General features: G+C 39.8%; 2 protein-coding genes across 3 annotated transcripts in view; both read left to right on the top strand.

The window, feature by feature from the left end:
• The window catches only part of LOC108957141 (probable disease resistance protein At1g15890), a 63,997-nt gene extending 43,995 nt beyond the window's left edge, over positions 1-20,002 (top strand). The window contains exons 1-2 of one of the 2 annotated variants that reach the window (XM_039315565.1): positions 9,510-9,666; positions 16,924-20,002. In XM_039315565.1, the coding sequence (XP_039171499.1) occupies positions 18,360-19,880 (1,521 nt within the window). In that variant the 5' untranslated portion in view covers positions 9,510-9,666; positions 16,924-18,359 and the 3' untranslated portion in view covers positions 19,881-20,002. Of the gene's footprint in view, positions 1-9,509; positions 9,667-16,923 lie in introns of those variants that run through there. The other variant, XM_039315566.1, reaches the window with a different exon arrangement.
• LOC120294844 (serine decarboxylase 1-like) lies at positions 1,261-1,761 on the top strand. Its single transcript, XM_039315568.1, has one exon. The coding sequence runs from the start codon at positions 1,261-1,263 to the stop codon at positions 1,663-1,665; it is 405 nt and encodes a 134-aa protein (XP_039171502.1). The 3' UTR covers positions 1,666-1,761.
• Positions 20,003-23,717: the final 3,715 nt, after the last annotated feature.

Below are 23,717 nucleotides of genomic sequence, written 5' to 3'. Positions count from 1 at the left end.
AGAAAGAATGGTGTTCTCTGCACATTTGGCTCGGGAATGGCGAGTCGCTTCACAACAAACAAGGACGGCTAAGCGGTCAAGGATTTTGTCGAAGACCTAGAGAGCTTGGGACGGGCCAAGCATGCAGCCAGAGCTTTTTCTAAGCTATATACAATTTCCGTGATCGTCGGGTGATCTTTGCCATCCAAGTTCACGCAGTCTATAGCTAAGTATCCTATGTACTTCACGGCTTCTATTTGAATAGGTTTAGGGGGCAAGACCTTCCGGGCTAGGACCCGTGAATCTCGTCTTGCAATATGTAGGGGATCACAAAGTCCACCACATTCCTCAGCACATCGTGCTCGTTGTTGTGAATAGCCCTGTACAGTAGCTCGAGCAGGACGACTCTGAAGCTGTACATGTCGTTTTTGGACATGAGAATTTGGAGCCAGTAGTACTCGGGATCCACGTAGCCAAGCGTCCCTACAGCGTGGAGCAAGAGGTGGGACTCATCGTTTTCGGGGCCCATAAGAGAGCCCGAAATCGGAAACCTTAGCTGTCCAGCTTTTGTCCACCGCGACATCAAGTCTTCCAACATTTTGCTCGACAAAAGCTGGACGGCTAAGGTTTCTGATTTCGGGCTCTCTCTTATGGGCCCCGAAGACGCTAAGTCCCACCTCTCGACAAAAGCTGGATGGCTAAAGTTTCCGATTTCGAGCTCTCTCTTATGGGCCCCGAAGACGATGAGTCCCACCTCTCGCTCCACACTGCAGGGACGCTTGGTTACGTGGATCCTAGGTACTACTGGCTCCAAGTTCTCATGTCCAAAAGCGATGTGTACAGTTTCGGAGTCGTCCTGCTCAAGCTACTATCGAGCTACAGGGCTATTCACAACAACGAGCATGGTGTGCCGAGGAATGTGGTGGACTTTTTGATCCCCTACAAATTACAAGATGAGATTCACAGGGTCCTAGACCGGAAGGTCTTGCTCCCTAACCCTATTGAAATAGAAGCCGTGAGGTACGTAGGATACTTAGCTGTAGACTAAGTGAACTTGGAAGGCAAAGATCGCCCGACGATCACGGAAATTGTATATAGCTTAGAAAAAGCTCTGGCTGCATGCTTGGCCCGTCCCAAGCTCCTTAGTTCTTCGACAGAATCCTCGACCGCTTAGCCGTCCTTGTTTGTTGTGAACAGACTTGCCATTCCTGAGCCAAATGTGCAGAGAACACCATTCTTTCTTAATTATTTCCACGTCTAACTATCTCTCTTTGTACGATCATGGGTAGCAGGAATGGCCACGCTCCTATTTTCCTTTGGTACACACTCAATCATAAAGGTTACAAAGGGTTTCAGAAAGAAGTACAAAAGTGCCTTAGAAATGCCCACTACCTGAAGGATCGTCTTCGTGAGGCAGGGATAAGTGCCATGTTAAATGAGCTTAGCAGCACGGTTGTATTTGAACGGCCGTCGGAAGAAGAGTTCGTGCGCAGATGGCAACTGGCTTGTGAGGGAAATATCGCTCACGTCGTGGTGATACCGAGTGTTGGTATTGAGAAATTGGATGTTTTTGTGAATGAATTGATTGAGAAGCAGTCGACTTGGTACGGAGATGGAACTGTCCAGCCTCCTTGTCTTGCTGTAGACATAGGGGCTGAGAATTGTTGTTGTTCTCTGCATAAGTGACCACTTTTAGTGATTTAGATTGCGGTTCCGTTGGTCATCATCAGTGGCAGCATTGTTGTGTTTGTTAGGTAACGTTTTAGATTTTGTAGCAGAGTTTGATCTGTAATAAGCTCTTCCATTTATATCAGAATGGCCTCATATTCTCCTCCTAAAACTTATGATGGGAAAGACGTGATATGTGCTTGTCCACGTTTGCTGAATGAGAGTATCGTCATTGTGCCCATTTTATGTTTTCCTCATCGTCGATCATGTCAACGATGGTTGTGGATCGTTCAGGCCACTATGACGACCATTCCCTTCTAGTGATATAAATCTTTTGTCTGCAACGAGCAACCCATGTTTCGCGATCCTCCTATCTCAAGGCGCTCAACAGGGATCCATTTCTATCTTCTTGTTCCCCCTCCTGTCTTGAAATTTATAGAAGGATGGATTTTGCTTGAAGGTGTTATAATGTGGGTAGAAAGTAAGGCAACTAGCCTGAAAAGAAGAGCCGTTAACGTGAGGTTTTATGTTCAACTTTGCCTGCGTTCTCTCTGGATGAATGTGAGCTCTTTTGTGCAATTATGTTGCGATAAGAGGGGCCCCGATCATTTATTGCTGAAGTGCTTTAACTGATGTTACGACCGGGCACTGAAGAAAAATCAAGCCCGTCATCTTTGACTCGGGAGTGATGGCTCCCTGATTTGTTGTTATCCGCGCCGGCGTTGCCGAGTGATGTGGTCTTTAAGTTCCTGGAGCTTGGTGATTATTCTTATCTAGTGGAGAATCATGACCAAATCATTTATCATTTAGTTTCAATTGAACTTAGTAGACATGAACAAGGAATTAATTTTTTGGATTAAAACAAGACCTGTAAGAATTTGCATCCTAATTTGTCCACGCGTAATAAGGAACTATCTTTCATTACGTTGGACATCTTTATACATATGTATATCAAAGGATATGAATCTCACGCTGATTTATTGCGGCCCATGTGATCTTTATTGAAGTTTAATATGCAAAGTCACTATACATAAAATTGATAAACTGCACCTGTTGTGTGGACTAAGAACTCATCACCCACAACAAGTACATCAATTTAAAATTTACTCCCATGATGTCAATCGTTGCTACCTTCTTGCAGAGTATAGTAATGACTTGATCTCTACGTCCGCCCGTATCCACCTTATAGTTTCAGAGGCATAAAATGTACAAGTAGCTATTAATTGCTTTCCAATAAGTAATATTTTCGATAGATTGGTGAGTTTCCATTTCTCGTGATAAATAGTGAATGCTTATGAGTGGTAAATGTCTAGTAGACTCGACAACTAATCAAATATATCAATAACTATCGTCTTATTTTGAGTTAATTAGCTTTTGAGGTATAGGAGTTAGTTCTCATTTCTTGAAGTAAAGGGGATTCAGTTATTGAAGTCGATCTTAGTGAATGTCTGAGATAGATTTGTAAATTATAAAGGAATCATCGTGCTCCATAAAGTTACAAATTTTCACTTCTTCCAAGCCCAATAAACCTAAAACACAAATTTGGTTGACCTAAGCAAGCGATTTCCTTCTTGAGTTCATCTCCCTCATGCCATCTAATACCGGTTATTATATTTATTAAATCACAAGGGGCATCGAGCAATGACTTTCAGGCCAACTACATTATTTTGCATCTTAAAAGGGAATCGGATAATTCTTTACTTCTATCCGAAAAATGGTGATTCTTTGCTTCTGGACACCATTGATCACATTTCATGCAGCTTATAGACAAAAGCAGGAAGGAGAACATGAGCAATGCCCCATATTGAAGTACTCATTGCTATTCTTTGCTTTAGTTCATACTCCTCATGATGCTTTTAAATGAGACTAGTGATGATACCTTCCTTTTTTTCTTGGCTCAAACTTTTGTGGATTGCATTTCTGAACGGTAAGATTCTTCGTGGCTTGACCCCGACGAGAAACAAGAAGAAGAAAAGTAGTTCAATTTCTCTTCTTGAAGTAAAGTAAAGGTTCCGATATTCTTTCCTTTGTCTGCTAGCTGAAATGATGGAGATAAATAGAGCAGAGCTCATCGAACTCCACTCATTCGCTCCCTTTCCAACCATCTAAATAGTCGATTTTTTCAATCTCTTATTCTTTCCTATGGATGCATTATTTTCTAGTTCAATTCCATATAACCAGAGAGAGAACAAGTTACTGAGCAACAGTTTGTCTTTTCGGGGAATCGGGCAATACCTCTAATTCCTGTATCGAGACCGGTTCCTCTTGGAGGGCCAGACGCAGAAGCACTCTCTTGATTCACCTGCTACGGACAAACAAGTGAAACTGTTGTAAAATATGGGTTTTGACCCAGTCAAAAGACAAAAAGGAGAAAGAAAAGGAGAGAGACCGAGAGTCTTCGGTAGAGAAGAAGAAAAAGAAGAGAAAAAAAAGGAAAAAAAAAAGGGGGAAAAAGGAGGAGATAAAAGAAAAGAGAAAGGAAAAAGAAAAAGGGGAAAAAGGAGAAGATAAAGGGAAAGAGAGAAAGCGAAAGGAGGAGAGAGAGAAAGGGAGACCAGAGAGCTCGAGCTCAAAGAAAGGAAGAGGAAAAAAGAGAAAGAAGAAGAAAGAAGAGGGTTCGTGCGTTCTCATCACGGGAGCCCCACCAAGCCACCTTACATAATGCAATATCCGGTAAGCGCTTGTGCCGTCCGTTCGTTCAATTGGAGTAATTTTAGATCTAGGGCTTGAAATTTGGAATTTTGAGAAAAATCGAACAACATAGTATGATTTTTGAGTAGTTGAGCTGCGTATTTTTATAGAAATGATAGTTCAGGATGTTGAGAAGCTGTAGGATTTTATGGATCATGATTTAAGCTACGATTTACCGAAATAAAATTTTGAAGTTTATCATGTGAGATGAACAGTGTGCACATGACTTTAGGGCCATATGTTGTTCATTTTCGGCTCGGGTTGGCTAAATTGGGGTCCTTGTAATATATTGAATGGGCTTTCTATTGACTATAAGTACACTTGAACGAAGTTCGGTGGAGAAAATTATGGCACGATAAAATTTGGTGCTCAAGCTTCATACTATGGACAGCTTTGAGTAATTGCTTTGATTGAACGATTTATTAGTGCATGAGAGTTGTTTTCTAAGTGCTTATGCTTAGTTTAGTCAAGTCATAGTTGAGGTAGCATTTCACTCAATTTTAACGTTATTTTTCGTTTATTTGATAGGATTGTGAGTTCGACGATTGAAGTAACGCTTGTTATTTGATCGTAAGTATTCCAAGATGAATTGTGTTATCTCTTCTAAGAATTTATAAACCCATGTCTTCAAAATGACAAATATTTGATATTTTACGAGATACAAAAAAGAATATTTGTTGCATAAAATTTGGATCGGGCATTTGTTACGTTTTGGTATTTGTAAATGGTGTAAGAAATAGTTAATGAAAATATATATTCTATTTGAGGAACATAGTTGAGAAATATTATTAACTTGGGTTTACAAAACCTTTTTACGAAAAATTGATTATGGAATATTATGTATATCAATTTGTGAAATGTCTTATGACATGCATTTGATTTGATTTGGTTTATAATAAAGTTATGAGAAGAGTCTTGAAATTATTTGAGAATGTTTTATAAAAAGTATTTTTGGCGGATAAGTTGAGTTATGAAATCTATTGGTGATATATGAAGTGATTTATGGATTTCATTTTGTGGATTGTAGATTGTATTGTTACGGATTGATATTCATGCTCAATATCACTATAAGCCAAGTGAGTGGCTTATGGGTATGCACATGCTAGTTTAGGATATCCTTATGGGCCAAGCTATTAGCTAATAATAGATGAAAATCTTATCAAGGGGGAAATCTTGGTCGCCTCGTCACCAGGCGCTGTATTGCTATATCATGACCACGGTTTGTGTGACAGTCTGATTTTCCGCTTCTGTTTTCAATTAAATAAATCGGGCTTTTCGTTGATGTGCTTATAACGCTATTATCTGAGCTGATCACCCATGAGATAACTTGACTAATCGGGAAAGTTATTAAAGGATTTTGATGCAACAGACTTGAGAATTCGACCAGGAATCGACTGCTCGACCGTGTTAGTCTACAAGGATCAGTTCGGCACAGTCGAAAATCTATCAGAAATCGGAAATAGGTCAATTCGATAGAGATAAAATTAGGCTTGGGTGATTCCAACTAATTACAAATTTCTCGTCGATCGGCACTAAACCGAATTTTCTGTTGTTTTGGTACCCTATGCTCGTAATTGAAACCTCGAGATTGTTCACGACAATCCAGAGTCGTCAATGCGTCGAAGATGTACATTGTGGCTCGGGAATAATCGACCACGGGTCAGTTGCATCGAAAATTCCTAAAAACTAATCGATAGTTTAAGTTGCGCTAAAATCACATTTTGACTGAAATTAACCGAGGAAATGATGTCGATTATAGAAATTAAGAATTGTCACGTGTCACAATTCATCCCAAGGACATTGTTGCATCTTCTCAAAATTTATTGATGATGGGAATTGTTCATGAAATGTGCAAGATCAGCAAATTAAAAGAGCAAGGGAATTGCCACATTTTAAGTGGGATTTTAAGGCCTCTAATGTGTAGCAATTTAAGAGGTATTATAAGTTGTTACTAAGGGACTTGACCCTATTGAATTAGATGTTATATTGGTAATTAAAGAAAGAAAGAAAGAAAGAAGTCTCCTCAAAAGGAAATTCGTAGGAATCCCCCTCTCCTACAATTTCACCTCAATTTCCTTGGTATTTAATGGAGATGGACTTGGAAAAGATAGAGGGACCACTTGATAGGGAAATGAACTCAATCTCCATGGGAAAAAAGCTACGAGAATCAACTTCAAAATTCGGATTCAGCAGTTCACATGGACTTCAACCTTTTCTTTCATCCCATTTAGAAGAGACAACGTTGGAAATTTTGTGGGGCCTATGATAGTGATAGGTGGCCAAATTTTCCATGGAAAATTAGGCCAAAAACTGAATGAAACTTCAATGAAACTTCCAAGCAATTTCCACTCTCCTTCCCCACCCTTTTCTTACGCATGGAAGTCTGTCTACTGTATTTTACACAGCAACTTCCACATTTTCTTTTCTTGCTCTTATTTTATCCTTCTCCCTTATCTCTTTCAACGTACAAGCTGTTGTTTTCTCTTCCCTTGAACATACAACTTCCATTTCAGCTCCCCCTTGGACGATAAAGCAGCGACTGAACAGCAAGGTCTTGAGCGTTCCTCCCTCCTCAAGAAAATCCGAGACTTTGTGTGCTGCTGTGGTAGTCGCTCAACGACACCTCTAGCCATTGTGCTGGGTCCAAATCATCGTAAAAAACCTCCAAGGCTGTCCTTGTGTTGCCGTCCGGCCACAAGTGAGGATTGCCATTAGTTTCGATGGTGAGTTGTCTTCTAAATCTGGACTTAGGGTGGAGTACCTCTATTAGAAATTCGTACAAGTTAGAAAGATGTAGATGACGTTATATATGGATTGATGTTGGTTAGGAATGTTAGGATAGACATAGAAAAGCTTAGATAAGGTTTAGAGAGGAAAACAAACGTCGTGGAGGAAGATTCGGACTAGAACAGTAGCCGATTTCTGAAACAGTTTTCAGGACGTATGTGTTTTGCTAATTTTGTAGACAACTGTGTGTTGCGATTTTGAATAGATTTTATTCTGAAGAAACGTTTTGGACATCTTAAATAGTAACATATATTTTTCTCTTAATTTTTAGAAATTAAAAAGATGACGATTTTAATGACGTCATCCTCGGAACAGTAATTCGGACAGTTTTGTAACTCCTGACCTGTTATGATTCCGAGGGCTGTTACTGACCTTCAGAGGTCGAATTTCCAATTGGTTTCTTCATGAAAGTTGTTCGCTATAACTTTTAGTTTAACATACTTGAATTTCAAATCAAACGGACTAGATTTTGACCCAAAAACGAAATGATTTCGATGAGTTAGGCTCTCTGGAACTGGACCCGATTTTTGTGCTGGATAGAAATAATTTCTGGGCCGAATCTAGAGGGATCTGGATCTCGGTGTCTCATGAAAAATGTTTTTTTCTGTGTTTTCTAGCACATGTTCAAATTTGAGAATTTTTCGAGCTCATACAAGTGGGTTTCTGACTTCGAATTTGGGAGAGCGTAATTGGACTGTTTTCTGTGAATTTGGGTTAGTAAGAATGTATGGTTGTTTTGAAGTATTCTTGCTATGAAATTGCTCAATTGATGCTGTGGATGCTATATATAATTGATTATTGAAATGTGACATCGATCATATGCATTCACGACATGATTCCGTCATGTGCCTTTGGGGCCGGACGATGCTCCTTCGGGAATGCCCCACGTCAACGGATGCCGGTCGCAGTGGAGGCTAGACCGATGCTCCTATATGGAATGCCGTCTAGATGTAGACGATGCCGCGTTCGACAGTGCGAGGCGATGCCCGGTTATGCCGAAAGATTATTATCTGTGCATCGAAATCATTTGTGACACATGAATGGGTGAAAGTGAGGGACCTAATTAAAAGACGGAACTGTGTGGTGCGGATGGGATGTACTACAACGGTTTAGTCTGGTAATTGGGGGCCCGTGCAATTATGTGACATTTATGTCCTTATATATGTATATGTTAAAAGTATTCTGATGATATATGATCTCGATATCTTATGCATGATTTGATTGACACTAACATGCAGGAAAGTACTAGTATTAAGAAAGTATGAGAAATGTGATTAGATTGCATTCAGGATGTACCCTTCTCCTAATCTGGAATTAGGGGATTTACTCGCTGAGATGTGATCTCACCCCTTAGTGGGCTAACATTTTTCAGGTCCCTACATGGAGGAAGGCCAGGTCGTGTACAGTCGGTCGCAGTAAATGAGGAATAGGACTCTCGCTATCTCCTTCCAAGTGATGATGGGTTTTCCGTCAAGACTGGATGTAGGGTGACAGCTCACCCCCGAGATATTGAGAAGTATGGTATTGTAGTAGTAAACCCTAGTCGTATTGATAGAAGCTTAGTTAGTGGGTAATCGAATAGCTTCACTTTTTGTATTAGACCTTAGGGTGTTAAACTAGTTTATAAGTAATGTGATGTTGTAGGTGTGGCTTGTGAAAAATAATATCCTACGTTTCTATCTCACTGTTTTGTTGTATGGAGATTGTTTTTATGTTTCCGCATGTGCAAAAATAACGAATGAGTCGGTAACAGTTCCTGGGATGTTGCAAATTTTAAATCGATCATTGAGGGATGTGCATGTGCCCAGGGTTTGGGTCATGACAGTTTGATATTGAGCTAACGAATTGGTCAATAGAGTGGACCATTGACATGTGATGTGAGTTTGGTTGATGAATGGACCATTGACGTGTAATTTGAAATTAGTCGTTGGAATGGACCATCGACATGTAATTTCATTAGACCATTAATATGTGACATGAGATTAACTAATGGAATGAACCATTGGCGTGTGAATTAATGAGGTTGATCAATTAATTAGACCATTGATGTTTATTTTGATATTATTATGAAATGATTATTTTTGTTAAAATTATAGCTATGTTGAAGTGTATATAAATTATTCTTTTACTGTATATTTGTTATATCCTAGATTTGAGTTAAAAGAGTTGCAATTTAGCTTTATAAATATACATAGTGGGTGCTCGATCCGCTTAGAAGAGACGCACTACTCATTGAACTGTGGTTGTTCACCCATTTATTTACCAATCTTTTTCAGGCTTTTCAACTAACGATAAGTAGTACGAGAGCGATATCAACGAGAGGACAGGAGTTGAATTTTGGGAGCTTTGGGACTGCGTCCTTTGAGTGGAAGGACGGTCGTGTAATCCCCATTCATGATGGTTTTGGGGTGTAACATAAACAAGAGGATATGCTCTTCAAAGTTCTGGTCGATTTTGCAACAACAAGGTCCTCTTCATCGCGGCATAAATCAAGCTGGTCATCTTGACTTGGAGTGATTGATTCATCTGAGGGCTGCAGAGGTGAGGCATCTAAATTCTCTCTCATGTAACTGGTTTCTAAACCACCACCCAAAAAGTGAGATTTCAATTTTCTCTTCATAGTTTGAATTAAGACCAATACGATGATGATGTTCAAAAACATGAAATTTGACTCAACTATCATAAAACTTTGGTGATTAAGCTAACAAAAAATTAAAGGATAAGTGCACCAAAACTCTCTATGAGCATCTTAGTGAAGATAATCTAACATTCACATTTGTGTTAGAATGCATCTATTACCAAAAGTTTCAATTCACTTATCATTAGTTAAGTTGAAAAACATAAAATTTCGACACTGAGATATTAAGCTTTAAAAAAGTTGATCTAACGCAAAATGAGAGAATAATAAAGCATTTCAAATTCGGCCTATCTTCTCCTTTTGCTTTTGGCCAAAGTAATTGGACGTACTCGGTAAAGTGTCAAAGGTACAAGGGCAACATCAAAATCGTGGCGGCTGAAGTTCTGAATTCATACAAAAGTAAGTCAACTTAAATGGATTGGGGGTGACAATTCCAATCACTAGGACGCGTCCACTTGTTTACATTAATTAGCACTCCTAAGAATCAGAGACTGGGTAAAGCTGTTGTGTTGCTTCAAAGCATCTCCTGTATCTTGCACCACAGGTTCACAATGCGATCTCATGAACTGGTTTGGTATAGAAACATCTTTAAAGACGACTTTCGAATCGGTGTCAAAGATGATCTGCTCCCAATGCTTTTCTTTGGCTAAAAGGACTCTTTCCTTCAATGCTAAAGCTCATATCAGAAGCAGCAACCAGTTACGCTCTACCACCAGCTATAACACCTGAATAATCTTGACCAAGAACTCCCACAGCCGCCTTGTTATCCTTTAGTAAAAAGCTGAAATAACCATTAATTTTTACGACTCCTTGTGGAGATTTTTTCCAATCAATATCTCTGGCATCTTCCTTCTCACTCTTCCTCTGATCAGGATTGTCCAACTGCATTTGCCTCTTCAAGTGAACATACTCAGTTAAAGCTTGCTGCAGCTGCTTAAGCACCTTAACAGGATCCTTCCACAGATATCGACATACAAAAGCAATGATCCTGGAAATAGCTGCTTCCTCTCCTCCATATCCTGACATATTCCATTAAACCATAGATCAATACTCGATACTTAATCCTAATTTTCAGATTCAATATAGCAAACCAGATGCATTCAGACCATTGGCATAACAGAGTAATATGTTCCAGAGTCTCCTCCACTCCACAAAACACACAACTAGCATCATTTCTGATCCTCCTCTTGAAAAGGTTGCTATAGGATGCCAAGGCATTAACAGTGTAGTTTCCCTAAGTGCATAATCATTTTGGAGGACAATATGGAGGCCAAATCCATTTCCATACACTGCTTTCCACCACCTTTGAGATAGATGGACCTTCCTTCCTCAAATATAGAGTATCACAAAAACAAAAACAGATATTGCTGTCGAACTGTCCTTTTCTGTCGAAAGGCCACATAAATTTTTCTTCACTGCCGATGTCACCATGGTTGAGTTGTTGAGGGCACCCTTATCTTTAGCTGCAACCTAACCTTGGCTAGGCCTCACATACTGGCATCTCAAATCATTATCATCAAATTACTAGCCAATATAAGCTTGATTTCCTCCGTCGTTATCCCCCATCTATCCTTTCACACCTTAACTCTTATCTCTAGAAGCTACTTGCCGTATTGTCCCTCATATGTAATCTGCCTTACTTCCAAGATACTACTCCATCCCCAAGAGGCCTTAGTACCTTTCACAGCCTCAAGAAAGTCACAATGTGGCAAATATAGACCTTTAATAAGCTTGACCCACAAAACGTCAGTCATGAAAGAGCCTCCGTACCAGCTTAGCAAGCAGAGCAAGATTAAAAGTTCGAACATCCTTAAACCATGAAAAGTCATTTTAAAGAAAATTGAGTCAATTTTGCCATTTTCACTGTACTGCAAAAATTGGATCCTATTTTTGCGTTTCTGACATGAGATTTCGAGTCTTATCTTTTACTAATTAAAGCCTTGGTCGATCTTGGTATAGTCTTCAACAAAAATCAAGGAACTTAATTTGTCCACACCTTTTAGGAACTTATCTTTCATTACATTGTACATCTTTATACATATATTGATGAATATGAATCTCGAACCTATTTATCATGGCCAATATAACCTTTAGTTGGCCCTAAGTTTAATATGCAAAGTCACTGTACGTACAATTGATAAACTACACTTGTTATGTGGATTGAGAACTTATCACCCATGATGAGTACATCAACCTAAAATTTAATATCATTCTGTCAATTGTGACCCACCTCTTGCAAAATTTACTAATGTTAAGTAGATCTCTATGTCCGCCTGTACCCACTTTATAGTTTTAAAGGCATAAAATCTATAAGTAGCTATTGTATTGCTTTCCAATAATTAATATTTTTGATATATTGGTAAGTTTTCATTTCTTGTAGTAAATAGCATTTTACGTTTATTAATGTCTAAGGTTAGTAAATGTCTAGTAGACTTGGGAACCTATCGAGTATTTTAATAACTATCCCGTTATTTGGAGTTAATTAGCTTTTGCACTCTAGTAGTAAGTTCTCATTAGAGACGGATTAGTTAATCATCGTGCTTCATATTATAAATTTTTACGTCCTCCAACCCCAATAAGCCAAAAACACAAATTCGGTTGGACTAAGCGAACATTTCCTTCTTGGGCTTGTCTCGCTTGTGCCATCTAAGACCAATTATTTTATTAAGGGAGTATTATATTTATTAAATCACGAGGGGCGTCAAGCAAGGTCTTTCGGGCCAAGTACTTAGCTCGGACCCTTGTCACCTGCCCTTTAATTCGATTAATGATTTTTTCGTACTTTTATAAGTAATTGTATTAACGTGCAAACCTCGAGGTAAGTGAATTTTTTATTAAATTTAGTAATTCACTAATGTTTTTGTAATTATATATCTTTCAACTAGTCGGTAATAACTTCTGATGGATTACTATTGTTTCATTTCTTGTGGTCGATAATGGTATTTGATTAGATAAACAGATGGCGGTAAATAATCTAATACATCTAACAATTTTGCCGAGTTATCCCTGGTTACTTCTGTTATTTATTTGGAGAAAGTTTGCTAATCATATTACAAATTAAGGCTATCCTAGATATAGAGTAAAATTGAACTCAATCTATAACGTCAAACATATACTAAAAAGCTTCATGAAAGTAGCTGTCTATTATAGGAATGAATCACAACAGCAACTTACTGATTTACTAAGGATGTGCGATTTAACAGTTATTGATTAGGTTATGTGCAGCAATTTATGGTCCGATGACTCTACATATGTGCAGTGATTTGTTCATATATACAAAATTACTTAGGATCCTGCATAATAACAGAAGTATCTTGATAGGGTTAGACGTTCTGGTGTAAGTTTTCTTTTTCAATAAATCAAACCCAACCAAACCCACTTAGAGAGGGACAAGCGTTTACCCATTGAAGCATTAAAACTCTCCTTAAGGGTTGATAAATTTAAAAATCGAATGAGACTTGGTCAGCAAATAAACCTTGGCAAGCAAACAAAGCTATAGAACAATAAACGAATAAATGGCTTAGGGACCTGGCATAAACATTAGTTAGTTGTCATCAATAAAGGCTTATTGTTGTCTTCGTTGATACCTTCTTTCTTGATCAATTTTCATTATTAACTCCTGTATAAAAAAATCATCATACTGCAAATTATGACAAGTCTATTTTATCAATAAGATATTACTTTTTTAACTTTCAAAAATCCTTCTTGAACCAGCAATAATATGAATTAATATTAGCTTACTTTCAATATATTTTGCTCTTTCTATTTGCAAATCTAAAATTAATAAAGAAATAATTTTTGAAAATTCGTTGTTCTTGTCAGTTTGCAAATTTTAATGTAACGAGGAAGCAATTCCACACTTCAAATCACGAACTAATTCAGATTTTAATTTAATTTAGCTGTAAAATTAAATGGATTTACGTGATGTTACTTTCCTAATTATATTCACCAAAAGCTATACATATGTTTAAAATGTGATTTTAAAATGTTTTTATCAATATTTGTATTTTAAAATCCAGGAGACATTGAATTTATGGAGTAACAAGTGAATAAAAAAAAACTTAGTTGTTGATTGCATGCAACTTACGTTTAGATTTTAATTATTTATATGAGAGATTAATTGTAAGATAATAACGATTATGAGAAATGTTAAACATTTTTCAATAATTCTAAGAGGGAAGTAAAAGTGACTAGACATCCTAACATGCATTTAACCTAACTCAATTATTTTTTTTGGTTTTTCCCTTACGGGAGCAATCAAATAAAGGCATCGAGAATAGCACTGCAACAAATCAAGCAAGATATCATCCATGTCCATTTAATTTTGGAAATAAATTGACGAATCGTATCTCGCGCATGAGATTGGATCGGTCAATTTTTAAATAAAAATCACGAATCGTATCTCGAGCGTGAGATCGGATTGGTGATTTTTCCGTGCGATTGCGGGTCGTATTTCGAGCATGAAATCGGACCATCAATCATATGCACGTTGCGGAACTCAAGTTGCGAATATCATGGCATATCGAGAATTTCCATCATGTGCACCAATGAATATATCAAATAAGGAAACAAAATTTTCAGAAATTAAAATAGCCAAAATTTTTACCTATTCCAAATATTTGCTTCCAAATTTGGTCTTCGAACGGCGGCCAGCTTGTGATGACCAACCATGCTTCCAGAGCAAGCCGGCAAGGCATCTCAGCTTGGGATGCTCGAGCTGGTAATTCATGGTGTGGTGCTCGGTTGACAGCAAAATCAAAACAAATGCGCGGCAAGGAGCAACGCAATATATAGCATTAAATAATTAGACCCCAGACCCTCGAATCTCCTTACCGCCGGCGTTTCGGCTTGACTTGGTGGACGTCGGGCTTGCTGAATGCACACAGTAACTATAGAAATCCCTCGGCTTTTTGATCGAATTCTGGTCACTCTGGTGACAATATTCTTTGAATATTCAACTTTGACTTTCATAGCTCCAAAGTCAAATTTTTTGGCTTGCCTACCCTTACGGTCCGTGGATATCAAGTAGAATAGCTGCAACAAAACTCGAGCGAATCGTTCAAAGAAAAGAAAAGAAAATATAACTTATTATAACCCATGCCGAAAGATAGCTCGTGGCAAAACCGGTTTGGTCATGCAAGAACGCCGGGACAGGATCGATGAAATAGCAACCCGTCTCGATGCCGGGTCAAGGACAGTGTCGCTCATCCGCACAACGACGGGAGCAGCTCTACTCGCGTCGGGCTTACGTCAGGAACATAGTCGCGGGGACTGGATCAAGACAGCAGCACTCGTCGGATCATGGAAAAGATCGGCACCACGGGCACCGGAGGTAGCCACGGCGCAGGCGGTGATGAAGGGCAACAGCTTGCGTTGGGTTAGGTCCGCCGGGAAATCTGTGAAAGAATCGGGAAATCGAGAGGGCTTGAAACGCCGGGAACCATCTCGAGCCGCTCACTAGAAGCTGCGACTGAAAGCTGCTGGACGTTAAGGATATCGGGCACGTATTGGGCGGCGGATAATGGAGCAGTAGATTCGGATAGCGCACAAGGGATTTTCTCTCAATTCTCTTGTGGCCGTGTATCAATATGTGTAGCCTCCCTGAAAGTTTTCTTCCTGGTTAGTGGGTAGTCAAGAGAAAATAAATAAAAAAGAAAACCCAAATTGGAAGCATGAATCAAGCGATTCATGGGATCATGGCGGTGGCTCGTGATTGGATCGAACAAAGTGCGGGGCCTCTCGGTCCGGCAGATCAGCAAGGGGGACGGCATCAACGAGGCAACAGCTGGAGAACAGATCGACGTGTGGTCTCACGGCAGCAGCGTTGTTGTTTTAGCAGGACCGGCAACGGGTCAAGAGAAGCAAGCCGGCGCGTCATCTTAGCGGGAAGTGCGGCAGGCCGTCGAGAATCGCTGTGGTGTTGCTGGAATCAATGCGGTAGAAGCAGGATGCGCCGGATGAGACACCGAGAAAGCCATGCGGAGTGGGCAAAGACCGGTATTGTGGATGTTGTTCTTGGAGAAGTGACTTCCGAGATCCGAGAACTGCCGAGAGATAATGTCTCCGATTCACATATTTTAATCTCTACAAATCTCCACTCGCTAATGGTGTCTCAAAGCTTCACTTCCTCTTTTTCTTTTTGGTTTCTTCTTCTCCGTGCTTCCGCCGACTTCGGGCCGTGTAACCCTTAATTTTTTATGAAGAGGGAGCCTAGGCAATTTTAAGAACGATTTGGGGTTAGAGCCCAGCATGGAAAATAGTTCGGCGAGAGATTTATCTTGAGAGTAAACTTTGTAGAGAGATTTAGTTTGGACAATAGTTCTGTTCATAGGGAACTTAATGATTCCTTACCATCCATGACAGTTTTGAATTATGTATTTGATGTCTGCATAATGATATGTACATTTGAAGTGAGTTGTGACTTGCAAATTGGGTAGCATCAATCCTGCAAATCGAGATACCCGTAGATGGCAGGTGGACTTCTCAAAAGGCAAAAGTAATATTTGTTTAATTTTCTCATTATAATTTAAGATACTATTTAAGATTCAGAAACTCTGGAAAAAAAATTATACACGGAAATCTATATATTAATATAAGATCTCTTTCAAAGGTTTCAAGCATTTCACATTAATAAAAGTGAACTCGGGTAGGCCGTAAGATTTTTAAAAAGCAAAAAATAAATAATAAACAAACTCTAATTCTTATAAGTATTAGAGAAGGCTTTTCATGGATCGCTTAGATAGTTCCCCGAATTGTCGAATTATGAAAACTAAATAAACAGCTAATTACATTTGTGAAATTTCCACTAGAGAGCTTCTAAAAGGTTGACAAATTAGTTACATTATTTTGCATCTTAAAAAGGAATTAAATAATTCTTTGCTTCTATCCGAAAAATAGTGATTCTTTGCTTCTGGACATCAATGATCACATTTCACGCAGTCTGTAGATAAAAGCGGGAAGAAGAATGCGAGCATTGCCTTCTATGGAAGAAACATAGGTCACTGATATTCTCTGCCTTGGTCCATACTAAGCAATCATGTATTATTTGTCTCAAACAGACACTAAACCGCAAGGCTCCATAGGGTGCTTCTAAATGAGACTTGTCATGATTCCTTCCCTTTTTCTTGGCTTAAACGATTTTGTATTTCATTTCTGAACAGAAAGATTCTTTGCCGCTCGACCTCAACGAAGAAAGAAGAAGAACTATCGTTCTATTTCTCTTCTTCTTGGAGTAAAGAAAAGGTCGCGATATTCTTTCCTTCGTTTGCTGGCCAAAACAAGTGAGATATATATAGAAGGGCTTATCGAACACTACCCATCCGTCACTTTCCTACCATCTAAATACTCAAATTTTCAAGCTCTCATCTTGGAAAGAATCTATGGATTTCGCAAATCCTCTTTTAGAACTCGTCAAAGAGTTGTGGTGCTTTGCCAGCAAACCTTTGGGCTACATTTATCATCTTAAAGATAATGTCGACTCTTTGAGGAAAACAATTGAAGACCTAGAGGACATGAGCTACGATGTGAAGGTAAGGGTGGTACATGAAGAAAAAGAAGCACGTGCAGTGCGCACGAAACAAGTGGCGAATTGGTTAGGAAAAGTACAAGAGTTTGTTGATCGAGTATATCAAGTTCTTCGGGAAGTCGAGGAACGTGACAAAATCAAATGTCTATGTCGTTGTCTTCCACCGAACTGTTGGTCCAGTTATAAATTGGGGAAAAGAGTTAATCAAATGCTCAATGAAGCGAGAGAGTTCCAACCCAAGGAAGGAGAATTCAACATTGTGACGTCACCATTGCCTCCCCCTCAAGTGCTCGGGATGCCTATGGACAAGACAGTGGGGCTTGATAGTTCATTTAAGGAAGTGTGGAAATGGCTTGTAGACGAGAAAAAAGTAGGAATGATTGGGTTATACGGAATAGGTGGTGTGGGAAAGACCACCCTCATGAAAAGGATCAACATGGAGCTTTCTCGCACAAATCGTGGATTAGATGTTGTTATTTGGGTGGTGGTGTCCAGGCAAGTGAACAAAGATAGAATTCAAGACAACATAAGGAAAAGGCTGGACATTAAAGATGAGCTCTGGAAAGGATGGTCATGGGATGAAAGGGTCCATCATCTGTGCGAAGATTTGAATATGAAGAAGTTTGTATTGTTGATTGATGATCTATGGGGGAGGCTGGACCTTTTACAAATTGGAGTTCCTCGTCCTAGTCCCGAGAATGGATCCAAAGTTGTATTCACAACTCGGTCAAAGCAAGTATGTGACCAAATGGTAGCGAACAAGATCTTCAAAGTACAATGTTTGACACCCGAAGAAGCCTTGGAATTATTTGAGAACAACGTTGGCAAATCGACTATAGATTCTCATCCAGATATTCCAGTGCTCGCCAAGGGCATTGCCCGAGAGTGCGATGGGTTGCCACTAGCCCTTATTACTATTGGGCGAGCCATGGCTGGCATAGCTAATCCCCATGAGTGGAAACATGCGTTGACAACACTAAGGAACAAACCGCACAACCTGCCAGGTATGGTGGAAGAAGTGTACAACATATTAGAGTTCAGTTATAATAGCTTAAAAGATTCTACCCAACAATGCTTCCTTTACTGTTGTCTCTTCCCGAGGATTACCCCATAGTAAATAATGAGCTTATTGAACTCTGGATTGGAGAAGGCTTGCTAGGAGACACCAATAATGTATACCGTATGCGAGAAGAGGGAGAGTATGTCTTGGGAGATTTAAAGAGGCTTTGTCTATTGGAAAGTGGGCTTGATGATTATCAAAGACAATATGTAAAGATGCATGACGTCATCCGTGACATGGCGATCTGGATTGCTCGTGACTATGGGCAAAGGGAGAACAAGTTAATAGTGATAGAGGAGGAGGAAGACATTTCTGCAAAGATGATCTCCAAATGGGGGGAAGCAAAGAAAGTGTCTATATGGGGAGAATGGATTCAGAATATCAACCAAACACCACCCAGGTGTTTCCAACTCAAAACTTTGATTGTAAGGGAGACAAATGTGATGGAAGTGCCAAGAGGATTTTTTGAGTCGATGGCAGCTTGTCTTATGGTCCTTGACCTATCCAACAATAATAATATTACGTCATTCCCCGAAGGGATTTGCAATTTGATTAGCCTACGGTACTTAAACTTGTCACACACTTGTATCAGAGAGTTGCCCAAGGAAATCAACAACTTGACTCGTTTACAGTGGTTGCTACTAGACCATATGATGGAGCACATCCTAATTCCGACAGGGGCAATCACAAGCTTACCATTGAATGTGTTCAGCATGTGGGGATTGAATCTATATAAGGAAGAAGAGATGGTGGAGGAACTAGGGCGCATGCAAGGTCTCACCGATTTATCTATCAAGGTGTGCGAATCTTCCTCTACCCTAAAAATATTCCAATCCTTTCAGAGATGCATAAGAAGAGTACATATCGAGAGTTGCGAGGGCTTGACCCACATCCCAATAAGTCACTCATTAAAAGGGAGCGGCAATTTCTCGCATTTAGAGGTGCTTAATTTTTACGATTGCCGTATGCTTGTGAAGATGGAGATTAATCAAGGGATAGGACAAGCGCCCAACTGCTATTGCTTCCCCAGCCTCGTTGAAGTTTTGATTATAAATTGCGGATTTTTGGACTTGTCCTGGCTTGTGCACGCTCCAAAACTCCAAAGTTTGATAGTTGCGCAGTGCAATTTGATGGAGAAAATAATCGGGGATGGAATTGCAAGAGAGGAATTAGCTGCTTCAGGACTATTCTCACGTCTCAAATCTCTACGTATCGAGAATCTTCGAAAACTAAGGAGCATTTGCGACCACGCTCTACTTTTCCCTCAAGGGGTGAAATTCTCGATATTCATGTGTCCTGGTCTCAAAAAGTTACCGTTGGACTCGAACGGAATGAGGGGAAGCTTCTCGATCATTGGGGACAAAGGCTGGTGGGAGGAGTTCGAGTGGGACCCAGCCGCCCGGGTCACTTTCGAGGGGCATGGCCGGGGTAACAAAGAGGAAATGACATATGGAGAGGCAGCACGTAAAATGAAAGATGATGAGTACTTTAACATCGCCCGGATCGGATTCCTAGCCTCGGGAGACGAGTGAGCGAGGTGTGGTCTTTCTTTTATTTTATTGAGGGAAGAGGGAGAGAGGGAGAGAGGGAGGTTGATGAGTGTAAATACTATTAATTATTATTGTTAGAACAGAGTTGAGTTCCGTTTGGCGTTTGGGAGCAGGGTCTCTTTCCATTCCATTCCATAGCTTTTTATGTATTCTCTTCTCTGTTGGCATCCCTCCTACGTGACGTGTGGGGGCGATAGCTTCTGTTTGCACTTCTCTAAACTAATTTGTTGGGGGGGCAAAATCGTAAATATCTTGACCCTCAAGAAAGAACTTAGTGGGCGCATTCGGACGGGCACCCATGTGATCGATCCTTTCTCGAGGCCTAGTCGAGTCATCACAAATTGTATGTGAGGAGAACCCCCTCCACTTGAGTCAGAGGTTAAGATATAATTAATTGTGTGAGTCAGACAAGTGCTTGACCTAGAATTGAAATTTCGAACAATTTAATTTCACAAAGCGGCGACGATTCGATCTGATCGGAAGATATTTATAAGAGATTAATCTTCGTTGTTGCTCAAACTACGCATCAAATCCAGATGGGTTGGCATAGATATGCAAATTATTTGCGTAAAAAATCTTATATTTTTTTCATGCGTATAACTAATATACGCTTGTACATTTCTCAACAGCTGTTCCTGACGCACTCCGCTTGCCTCCCTTCGGTGGGACAGAATGTACTTTTCAACGTTTTTGTTTTGTCCTGAAGGTTCCATCATTACATTTTAAGTGATGATCCTGCAGAAGTATTGTCGGTCAAATCGATTAGGTGGACTGCATTTTGAAGACATCCAAATATGAAACCAATCGCTAACTTTTGGGCTATGCATTTGTTGGAATTATGGTTCGGAGGGATGACAGGAAGACTAGGCACAGGAGCTTCTTATTGAGTTATACATGTTTTCAGCACGAGGACGAATCGGAGGGAGGTGTTTGTTGACCTTGTCGATCAGCGTCCTTCTTGTCAAGAGCGTGTCATGCTTCTTGTGAATCTCACAGCGTAAGAACTTCAATCCAACATAATTATTGGAGCTTCTGCGGTTAGATGACATGCCCCTATTGGCATTTAAAGATAGTTTGCAGCGTGCTCTTTGTCAACATGATAACATTGCCAAAGGTACTCCACTGACCAAAGCAGAAGTGACATAAACCCCCAGCTTAGGCACCAGTGGATGTGAATCACGAGGATGATGAATCTGAAGATGATTTTGCCCAGCTAGCTCCCAGGTGAATGTTTTACACATTCTTTTTTAAAATATCGTGTTTGGGTAAAATTTTCTTTTCAATTGGTAGCTTTTGAGCTTCCATCATGTGACAGTTTCATCTGATATGACTGGGTCTACGGAACGGCATGCCATTTTCTTTGAGTTGCTTTTGATAACTTAGATTAAGATCATGAAGGCTTTGGTCTATGCCTTTTATAAACATGGTCAGGCACTACGATTGAGGGAAGTGACGATAACTTTCTAACATCATAAGGGTATGAAGATTCCTATTTATAAACATGGTCAGGCACAAATTTCTATTGAGGGAAGTGGCGATAACTTTCTAACATCATAATGGTATGAAGATTCCTATTTTCTTCCACACTTGCTCTGTTGCTTCACTAGACACTGATTTCGTTTTGTTTTGCCAGCACCCTTTTATTCCTTTTGAAAACATTAGCAAGAGAGCATGCATTACACACATACTCTTATAAGAAAGTCACTCTTTGACAGAGAAAAGTAATCTTCTTGAATGTAAGTTTTAAGATCTCTGATGTTGGCTTCTGTGATCTTATGGAGGATTCTATGATGAACGACACCCTATACTCTGTTGAATAAAGGAAACATCAGATCTGCAGCAGTTGAAGTTTGTTCCTTGATGCACATCATATAGTATTCACATTGTTGCAGGTAGGGGTGTGCAAAATACCCGGGAACCGCCCGGACCGCCCGGAACCGGACCGGAACCGCCCGGAACCAGCGGTGCTTGAGGGAACCGGTCCGGTTCCCGGTTCCAATTTTGAGAACCGGTGGGAACCGGTCCGGTTCCCGGTTCCAATTTTTGAGAACCGGTGGGAACCGGTCGGTTCCCGGTTCCATGGGCGGATCCGCCCATCCGGACCGGACCGGTTCCCTTTAATATTTAAAAAAATACTAAAATTGAATACAAAGTAATTGTTTTGTGGCAATTGTTTTTGCTACAGGATGAATACAAAGCTAAATATTGGGGAATTCTTATGCTTTTCGTTGTTTAGTTTATTTATTAATATAATGATGAAGGTGATGTATTCAATAAAGTCTTGTTTAGTTGCACTTCCTTTGTTTTCCTGTGTTTGGATGGTGCCTCATTTCACCTCCTTTGATTTGTTTGTGCGACTTGTGATATTTTGCCGAACCTAATGAGGGATATGTCCAGTTCATAGCTTTAAGAGAGACCCATTTTTCTTAAACACTTACTACTCTCTCTGTCTCTATATCAACTTATGTACATTCATTCCTTCATTGGTTGCATTTATAGTTGCAACAAATGAATTTTTGTTCCACGTACTTAAATTTGGTTTTTCTTTTTTTGGCTTGCTTTGATGTCACGTAGTCGTTTATGTTGAAAATCAAAAAAATTGTTTCGCGTCAAGATCGGTTCCATGGATCCACCCAGGAACCGGACCGGACCGGCGGTCCGGTTCCCGGGTGGATCCCGGTTCCAATTTTTCGGAACCGGTCCTTAGCGGGCGGTTCCCGGTTCTAGGTCGGGAACCGCCCGCCCAGACCATGCACACCCCTAGTTGCAGGTGGTCAAAAGATAATGGACACAAACAGAAAGCATCGAATGCTCAGAGCATCTGTTCTTTTGTTGCTCCTCCTCAAAATCTATTCGGTAGCACATTTTACACTTGAATAGTTCTGCTAGATCAGCAAATAGTTAAATTGTAGAAATCCCTTTTATTCTGCAGGCTGCTAAAGGGCAAAGCTTAAGAGCTTCAAATTAGAATGGGAATGCAACCATTTAGTTTGGCAAGAGAGAAATGTAGTTCTACATTATCACATTTCGTCCGAAGCTAGAAAGGTGATTTACAAAATTATGTTTGCTGTTAGAGCTTCTTTTTCTGTTCCAAGATAATTGAAAGCTTCTCTCCAACGATGTGAGAAATCTCTGTAGGATTTGGCTAGTGAGCTATTGAGTTAGTCTGGAATGGAGGAAGGTCTTTTGTTGTTTCTTGGCTCCTGAATGGGTTAAGCTTGTTTGGTTTGTATGGTTTTGGGACATTTGTTTCTGCTGTTCATTGTTTTACTTATCGATAATTTACATCCATGTTTTTTCCATCTGGGATTCTAGACAAGTGAAAGCAAAGTGCTTCATGGTTACCTCTTCGCTTGGAAACGGGTTTTCCCTATGTTATGTTCGTCTCTCTTTGTGAGGGTGAGATATATTGCATGCAATGAAGGCACAAAATGAAATTCCTTCGACTCTTTTTGCTATGTCGTTAAAAGAAGTACTTGAGAAAGTGGAGGTGAGCCATCTGCTTTCTTGTTTATGAGTTACCCAACCACTTAATCTGACGGGTTGTTATGTTGACCTTCCTCGACTTATATCCGAGACTGCATAATTTGTGTTAGCGAAAAAGGAAGAAGATGCTAATTACAGGAAATTTAAAACCTATTTAGTTATGGCATCATTTAGATGAAATTGCTGCCTTTCGCATCATAGCTTTATCAATTGCAACCAAAAAAACGTTCCTATCGCAATAAACTATCCATAAATACAATGGAAGCAGGTTTCCATGCCTCTGATTTGTGCATTAATGCTTGCCTCCTGATAAATGGGAGCTCGAGCTGGAGC

This window comes from Eucalyptus grandis, chromosome 6 (genome assembly GCF_016545825.1).
Source record: "Eucalyptus grandis isolate ANBG69807.140 chromosome 6, ASM1654582v1, whole genome shotgun sequence".
Taxonomy (NCBI): domain Eukaryota; kingdom Viridiplantae; phylum Streptophyta; class Magnoliopsida; order Myrtales; family Myrtaceae; genus Eucalyptus; species Eucalyptus grandis.
The sequence above is the reverse complement of the archived record's forward strand: the minus strand, read 5'-3'. Positions and strand labels throughout refer to the sequence as shown.

Coding starts and splice junctions, on each gene's coding strand:
- LOC120294844 (XM_039315568.1), top strand. CDS start 1,261: ATGGGTAGCAGGAATGGCCACGCTCCTATTTTCCTTTGGTACACACTC.